The following is an 8,637-nucleotide window of genomic DNA, read 5'->3' as shown; positions in this document are numbered from 1 at the left end:
CCGGGGATAACCAAGTACTTCCCTCTCGTTTCTGCATGTCTCCATCGCACTGTCAAAGACTTGACGATGACGTCCTAAGTCTACGTCGCGCACCCAACGTCACCGTCGACGGGTACCTGCTGTCCCTGATACCATACCTCGCAAGCACGATCAGAGAGCCAGCCGGTCGTCGGGCTACCTTGTGTGCTATAGATCTTGAAATCAACGGGCCCCTCCAAGGCATGGCCCTGCACCACGGGATGCAGGTAAACTTGACTCTCGCGGGAGACTCGGAACCGAAGGATCTCACCAGTCCTACGTGGTGTTCTCGAGGTCGTGTTTTAATAAAGCATTGCCCTGCGACAAGAGAGTGCCGTTTACTATCAGGCGTGCCAAAGGGACCTGACAAAGTATTCAGAGCCAAAAACGTACTGGGACGTAGTAATCCGCGGAGTCAGGATTAATAGATAAGGATGCCTCTGTTACAGTTAGGTTAAATGGTAATAGAGTCCGCGTGGTAAATCGATCCTTGATCGATGAATTTCCAATGGGTGACCTCGCGACGCTTCTCCAAAGAGTCGTATCTACGAAACATATATGCGTGACTGCGCGTACGAGCATGGGAAGAGGTGCGAGGCAGGAGTTAGCGTCTGATTTCACTGTAGAGACCAGCCTCTGAGGTTGCTTGGGATCCGTCGGCTTCTTTATCCGGTCCGAGGAAGAAATCGCGTGGGTGGTTAAAGCGCTGCTGTCGCGCGTGGGCGATACGTTATTAACTTCAATACGGCTCGAATCCATCTGGCTGCGTCGAATACGCGACGAACGGGGTTCCTTGGTGGCCTTTCTAGATCGACGTCGCGACGCGGTCGTACACTTACGAGCCGCGGACGGGAACAGTCCGCTCGCCTACTCCATAATCAAATCCTTTGGATTCTCCCCGAGCTGGCGTGGACGGATGGATAGACAGAAAAACCAGGTAACGCGGGTACGTAGACACGTTCTCTTGGTGTCTCGAACTCGGCGTGTACGACATTCGAAGAATGGCGTCGGGTAAAAGTCCATTTGACCGAGATAACTGCCGTGACGATTATGGACTTGCGAAGCGAGGAAGGTACGGGCGTTCAAAAGTACCTACAAAAAGCGCATTCACGTGGATTATGCATCTGTTCAAATTTATATTTCTTTCTATGACTCGATTATCATTTTACCTCCATGCTCCGCTCTTCTCTCTGGAATTTGTATACTCGGATATTGACAGTCACTATTTTCTAACCTATAAAAAAAGACGTGCAACGACACTCCCGTGTAATCGATTACGAATTCATAAGTTCGCGCGAGGTACGTCGTGGCAATTCTCGAGTACACGGGAGTTTTCACGGCATGACGTCATCACTCCCGCACCAGGTTACCTGTCGTGTATTTCTACGCGATTGAGAACGATGCTTGGTTAAGGAGAAACGAAATATAAAAATTCCTCGTGTCAGACTCGTAATTAGTGCATCAAGGATAATGCCTAGCAAAGGAACAGAAATGACTGTGGTTACGCGTGCTGTGCAAATAGATTAAGAATGAGAATGAGTGACTCAAGGAAAGGCTTGGTGTATCATCGGATGTAGCAATATCCGACAACCTTTAATGCGAACATGTAGAGACCGTACGCGCATAAACATGTACGTGGAACGAAGAAGCTTTGACAGCCATGAAATCCTGATACGAAAAGGGCGCGAGTCACTTATTCACTCCGTTAGTCAGTCACTCAGTCACTTGAACGATAGGCGTAACGCTACTCGCATCACAGTGTTGGCTGCTCGCTAAAGTCGAGTCTACTCGAGTGGTATTAAGCACCGATGGTATATGTATTTACGTATAAAACGTAAGAGACGCAAGGGTAAAGCGTGGACAAGATTTGAGTAAAATCGGCCGCGTACGTGTCGTTCGATATTGCCGGTTCCTATTGTGTTGACTAGAGTCGTGCGAGGAAGAAGAAACTAGATGTCCGCCATGTTGGAACGTAACCGTCGCTCGCAGGGAATAACTGCCGGGATCAAAATGTTACTAGGAATTCGAGGTACGGCGCGAGTGATCACGCTTTAAAAGAAATATAATATAATGGTGGACGAAAAGGAGACGAAGAGGCTCCACAACGAGGGATTACACAATTCCCGCCTCAACCTAACCTTTCTCCCCACCAGAGTACGGAGGTAGGAGTCAGACAAACAGGCAAGCAGGCCGAGGCAGGTATAGCACCGTCTTGCAACATAATACAATAATTATGAAATTTGTAAGTTTCTAAACAGAAGTACACTGCGATTTCTGTTGTCCTGTGTGATTTTCCGAGTTACCTGTGCACAGTTAGTCCCGTATATATATATATATATATACCTTTCTGCTTTTATCTGCCTTTTTCCCCGTCTCTCTGTTTCCTTTGGCTTCGACGCTCTCCCGTCATAACAACACTTGAGTGCTTGCTCTCACTTTTACAACACACAGCCAACCAAAAGGTCTCGACACATAATTTTCAAGTTGATTTTCCAATTTTCTCAACTCTCCCGAGACTCACGGAAACGCGCTCGATCGATTCGTAGGCAAAGTCGAAGATAAATTCTCAGATGATTTCCCATGGCAATTTTTTTTTTACAGTATCGCTGTCGACGTTATACAGCGATACTTCATTGACTCGGCCCATAATGCATTTCGAACACTGTTGCACGTGGGGCGCGAAAGTAATCCGCGTAAACAAAAAAATATTTTTTAAAACCTACGTGCCCGTTCATATAAATTCAAACGATATGGATACAGTACAATCAAGAGTGAACGCGTGTGTGCGCGAGGTATCGTATAAACCGGTGAAGAAGTGAATTCCGTGAAATTCAACATGAGAGTACGAAGAATTTACAAAAGGTGTAACACATCGAACTGTCGAAAGATTGACAATTGTAATAACCGGAAAACGAGTATTTCCTATACGGAGTAACGAAGCCCAAGGAAAAATTGACTCAGGGAATTTTCACCAGGTCGACGTATTGCGTCATGGTTTTTGTAAAATCAATAGCTCTGGGGTGTACAGGACGATAACGGCCCGAGGATTTATTTTCACTGAATTCAATTAATAATACCCTTTCTGCACCCTTCGGGTTGATAGCAACCGCGACAATATTTTTTTCCAAATTTTCATTGACGTTGCCGCACCTAACCTCAATTTTCGTAAGAATCGTTCGAGCAGCTTTCATTTAACCACGATACACGTCGACATAGCCAAGGTTCTCGGAGAAGTGAATAATTTTGAAAAAAAATAAAATAAAACAATCCAACGGCCTTACGTAAGTACTTGAATGAATACCGTATGCCGCGTTTCCATGTGACTGGAAATCAGAGATAGAAACGCATCGTGAGAAGCTAATCTGAAAGTGAAGTAGTCCAAGGTTAACGGACAGCAACATCGTAATATTCAAAGTGGTCCATGCGAGACGATAACGCTTTGTACAGTAAACATTGCTCTAGGATTCCTAGTGATATTGTCAGTCGCAAAACGCAAAAACCATCGGAACGCAGGTGGCAATTGTCAATTTTTTACCGCCATTTTGTGTCACCGTGTCAATGCCACTGTCAAGGTCAATAAAGCGTCAAACAATACTCCAAATCGTTAGGTGCCATCGAACGTATCCCAAAAACAAATATTAGACAAAAAAGGGAAAAAATAATTTGCTCCACTCAATTGGCTAAGTAAACGTATGCTGTTGCCACGTCAATTTAAAAAAAAAGGAAACCCCAATTATATCGATAATAGTAAGATTCCTGACCTCGCGCAAAATTTCTCCACTAATATCGGACTATGAAAAAAAAAAAAGAAGAAATTCACACGAATTTAAATAAGCCCATCGATCAAAACGTGACCATAATAATACTCGGTCATACAGTGGACTGACTGAGGAAGAACGTTAGATACGCACAAGTCGAGTATGTCTATACGATATAATAAAGGAAAGATAAGCACAGACAAGAGACAGAATGATAACGAAAGAGAGAGAGAGTGAAGAGAAGAATTTCGTTTTCACGGCTTTCCCTTTTGTCGCAGCCGATGCACGTGGGCTCTGGCCGACTTTTGCCTCGCACTGCACGCGACGTCGCAAACGTAAACAAAGAGCAGCACGGCAGTCGAAAGGAAAGGTTCTCAATTGGCGAAAGGGTTCTCAACCAGAAATAACCGATTACGTAAATACTACAGAGGGAGACGCAAGTTCGATCGTAGCGACGCGGCGTCTGGACGCCATCGATGCTTTTTTTTTTCCCCATCCATATTTCAGTACGATCAAACGAAATCTAATCCAACGAATTTCTCAATGCATTCGTATACACTAATATATATCTATATACAGGGTGTTCCGAAACTACCTGACCCGGTGGGTAAGGCGGTGTTCGGGAGGCTTCACTGATCGCGAAAATGACCTTCTTTTTGTCCGGAAGGTCATAGTTTTTAAATGGGAGCAGGTCAAAGTTGACCAATCAGAGGGAGGCGTCAAGAGAAACGTAGGCACCTGCGAACTCTGAGTTTTCTTCCCTCGCTTTTGTTTCTCGGTAGCTTGTTTCTTGTTTCCAATAGGCATGTCTTCGGCTGACGTCGTTCTGCCCGAAGCCACCGAGAAACATAAGCGAGGGAAGAAAACTCAGAGTTCGCAGGTGCCTACGTTTCTCTTGACGCCTCCCTCTGATTGGTCAACTTTGACCTGCTCCCATTTAAAAACTATGACCTTCCGGACAAAAAGAAGGTCATTTTCGCGATCAGTGAAGCCTCCCGAACACCGCCATACCTACCGGGTCAGGTAGTTTCGGAACACCCTGTATATACAGAAGTACTTGGCGACAGACAGGTCGAGCGCGATGATACGATTGTCCAGATTGACACTTGATTCGATTGCCTGTGGCTCTACGAGAGTACTTCGCGGGTTACCTTTTTTTCTTTCTCCGTAGCTTATCGGCGTCTATGCGATAACGCGGAAGGTTACCTGTGACAATTCCAATGCTACGCGCAAGTGCCATTCTCGAAAGTAGATATACTGGCGACTCGTTACTATACGATCCAACACGTGTGCCAGAGACTATCAGACGAAGACATTGTACATGGTGAGGAAGGGGCGCTAAACAACACGTGGGACTTCCTTTGGGCTTCCATTTTACGAACTCCCGCCGACTGTATGCCTGCCTGATTTTTCTACACGCTCGCGATACGCTCAGTGTATTATTTAATTGACTTATTGGCAACGCTAGGCGTCACTGCGCTTCGTTGGGATACGCGAGAATGGGGAAAGTCGTGGATGGCTTTCTTTTTAGGGTCTTGAATTTAAATAGGAAATGGCGACAAATGGGTTTTAACTCGAGCCGTCCGTAGTCTTTCGTTTGTTTATTATTATTACTTTTTGATCTTATCTCACGTACCATCATCGGACAAGGCCCAATCTAATTAATGAAAAATCAAGGAAGAGACCAAGGGTCTTCGGCTCGAGATCTATAATGAGTTTTCGACAGCACCGACATCTATTAGCGAAACCTGGACTTTCGTTAGGTTATCTAACACGGTGAAATCTCATGCGAACCCGATTCCTTTCAAAAATGTTTGCAGGCATTCTGGAAACTTTTCACGTTAGCCAATCAGCTGTGTCCATATATACACAGAGTGAGAGAGAGAGAGAGAGAGAAAGAGACTACGTGGTTCAAAACACAGTGTAAGACGCACGAGCGCGAAAACATATAATCGTTAAAATCACCACAAGAATATCTATAGGATTGTCGATGGCAAAAGAAAAATTACCTAAAGAGTCGGCTACAATGGCGAAACGTTAACTGTCACTTTTACCATTAAAAGATTTCGACATGTTCCAAGTATACGGGGGGCCCTGACATCCTGTAAGTGTCATCGAAGAGTCGAAATTCTTGAAAATCCCCATAAGGCAATTTCAAGATTCGAATTCTCAACAATTCCTCTATCTCTCTCTCTCTCTCTCACTCTCGCTATCTAAACCCTCTACTTTTCATTTTATTTCAGGTGCTCCAACGCATTCGAGAAACAATCGCGATAAAGGAGATACCGGCATACAGAAAAAGGAATACGAAACATAAGCCGACGCGAAATCCGGCCGAGTGGTGCGGCCCACATAGACGTCACAATAATTCTAGAAAGCAAAAGAACAGAGAGCCGGTGTTAAGGCTTGTCGAAGTCGGTGGGCGTGAAACCGGTGGAAAACGTACCCGGGGTAGACAGAAGTGAAAAAGAAAAAAATTTTTTAAAATAACGCGAAACACGTACGTACATACGAAACGCACTGTGTAGCGCAGAGCTCGCGCACGTACGTAAGCGTCTACGGCGATGACGTTGTTGCGACATACCTCAGAAGTGGTTGGGTGGAAAGAAATAAGAAGCTAGGTGCAAGATCACGGTGGGATTCGACAAGCCCAACAGAGTAAGGTAGTAAGATTAATAAGAAAAAAGAAAGACTCACCCTCAAGCTTCATGCCGACCTCGAGGCACTTCTGGAACCGGCAGAAGGGACAGCGCTTGCGCTGCGTCTTGTCGATGTGACACGATCGCTCGGCGACGCACGTGTAGACCTTTTTGTTTTGGACGGTGCGCTTGAAGAAGCCTTTACAGGACTCGCAGGTGAGCAGTCCGTAATGATAACCGGAGACCTTGTCGCCGCAGACAGGACACAACTCCTCGATGACGTCCTTGGTGTCCGGAAAGTCCGAGGGACCTGGTATGGACCCAGTGACGACACCGACCCCGACCTGACCCAATCCAGGATGACACACTGCACCAACCGGGGCCACATTGTTGGCAGCGATCACTGCGCCTCCAGCACCGGTACCGCTCCCACCACCACCACCACCACCACCGCCGCCGCCTCCTCCGCCGCCACCGCCACCACCACCTCCGCCGCCACCGGCGTACGTCCCGCCATCGAGCCCTGAAGAGGTACCACAGCCACCCCCTGTAGGCGAGAACAGACATGTGTAGACCTTCTTGTTGCTGCAGGGCGAGCTGTTACGCTTGAAAAAGCCCTTGCAGGACTCGCAGGTGAGGAGGCCGTACTGGTATCCGGACATTTTGTCGCCGCACATAGGACACCGTTCCTCGAGGGCGATCGCGTCGAAGAACGCGGCCTCGAAGCCTAGCATGCCCTGAGACTGTGACTGGCTATGGGCCTGACTGAGACCGGATATATGCTGTTGCGGCTGTGTCTGTTGCGGGGGCTGCTGCTGTTGCTGCTGGGGCTGGGGCTGATTTTGATGGCACATCGTGGAGGGCGGACTCTGGGCACAGTTACTATATGGTACGGGCGAGCCGTAATGAGGTTGCTGCTGCTGCTGCCCACCGGCGCCCTGAGGACTACCCTGAGGGCTCAGCTGGAACGGCGACATGTTCAGCGATATCAGGCCCGAATGCTGCTCCATCTCCAATAACATATCACCCTGGGACTCGTAGGACCACCGTCCGCTAGGTGCTCTCGGCACATAAAGCCTAACCTGGCGGCTCGATTACACGAAGACGATATACTCTACGCGCACCCAAAAAAGATCCGGCTTCGCCGGAAACCAGGGAACAGACGTGGACGTTCCTTCCGAGTAGCTAATAACGATCAACGATTCACGTATACACTCTTGTTATACGTAATCGTGGAAGATGCTAAGGACGACGTGTGACAACGTATTCCTTCAATAATTTCATATACGTATATCCTTCTCTTGTCTGGTAAAGGACGTCGCGACGCTGCGACAGGGATACGTCTAATGACACTTGCGTACGTAACGCACGTATATACGTATGCGTATATATGTATATCCCACGTGTGTACGTATACACACACTTTACGCTCACCAGTCACGGTCCACCGGTTCACCAAAACAATCGCACCACGCGGACGAGGGAGCGGTACACCGTCCGATGCATCTCGTCGCGTTCTACTGTTGTCACAAAGATTTTCCTTCCTCGTATTAATCGCCGCTCGCGAAATCAATATAACGAATAACAAGTATCCCGACGATATCGATAATCCAGGGTAACGTTGAACAAAGTCGTCAGTGCCGTACAAGTGTGACAGCACAAGATGTGAAAAACAGCATTTATAAAAAAAAAACCAAACACCTATTCATCAACGATGCTTTTCCTCACTGCAATCCAATTGATCACTCGATACACTATCGATGCACGTAGTACAGGTTCGGACATGAACGATCATATCCAATATCTGTACGACGAAGAAACAGAAAACTCTTAAAGCCCGTGTCGCGATACCGCGTGCGCGATGCTAACTGTCGTCGCGGCGCGATGAACGTGAAGATTTCGGCACAAGAGACGATCACGAGTACGAGGTAGTCACACCAACGTGAGTGCGATAGAGTGAGAGAGGACCCGGAGAGGGAGTATAAAGAAGGGAGTGTGTAAAATGGAGGAATGAGACAAAAGAGTGAGAGACCAAGAGAGAGTGAGCGTGTGTGTTGTGTGTGTGAGAGTGTAAAGAGAGAAGAGAAGAGAAGAGAGAGAGAGAGAGAGAGAGAGAAAGAGAGGGAGGAATAAGCGCGGACTTGCACACCGGGAGCCCTCGAACGAAGCGGCTTGACAAGTCGACTATCTGCGTGCGACTAGTTGTTCTTGCCTCGTTGCTT

General features: G+C 47.2%; 2 protein-coding genes across 6 annotated transcripts in view; both read right to left on the bottom strand.

Moving 5' to 3' along the window:
• The window catches only part of LOC107269177 (nuclear hormone receptor FTZ-F1), a 43,417-nt gene that overhangs the window by 6,921 nt on the left and 27,859 nt on the right, over positions 1-8,637 (bottom strand). For 4 of the 5 annotated variants that reach the window (XM_025086472.1, XM_015742743.2, XM_025086473.1 and 1 more), the window contains one exon: positions 6,474-6,962. In XM_025086472.1, the coding sequence (XP_024942240.1) occupies positions 6,474-6,962 (489 nt within the window). Of the gene's footprint in view, positions 1-6,473; positions 8,636-8,637 lie in introns of those variants that run through there. The other variant, XM_015742742.2, reaches the window with a different exon arrangement.
• LOC112494561 lies at positions 14-1,181 on the bottom strand. The gene is made up of 2 exons (XM_025086506.1): positions 412-1,181; positions 14-336 (listed from the first exon to the last, which is right to left on the bottom strand). Exons 1-2 carry the CDS (start codon positions 775-777, stop codon positions 295-297), a joined length of 408 nt encoding a protein of 135 aa, XP_024942274.1. The 5' UTR covers positions 778-1,181; the 3' UTR covers positions 14-294.

Source organism: Cephus cinctus, unplaced genomic scaffold, assembly GCF_000341935.2.
Source record: "Cephus cinctus unplaced genomic scaffold, Ccin1 Ccin1_scaffold0617, whole genome shotgun sequence".
Classification (NCBI taxonomy): domain Eukaryota; kingdom Metazoa; phylum Arthropoda; class Insecta; order Hymenoptera; family Cephidae; genus Cephus; species Cephus cinctus.
This window is presented reverse-complemented; position numbering and strand designations above follow the sequence as displayed.

Bases quoted from the DNA above. Each gene is read 5' to 3' on its own strand.
- LOC112494561 (XM_025086506.1), bottom strand. From the start codon at position 777: ATGGATTCGAGCCGTATTGAAGTTAATAACGTATCGCCCACGCGCGAC. The intron at 337-411 runs GTACGTTTTTGG...CTCTTGTCGCAG, and splicing joins CCGCGGATTACTACGTCCCA to GGCAATGCTTTATTAAAACA.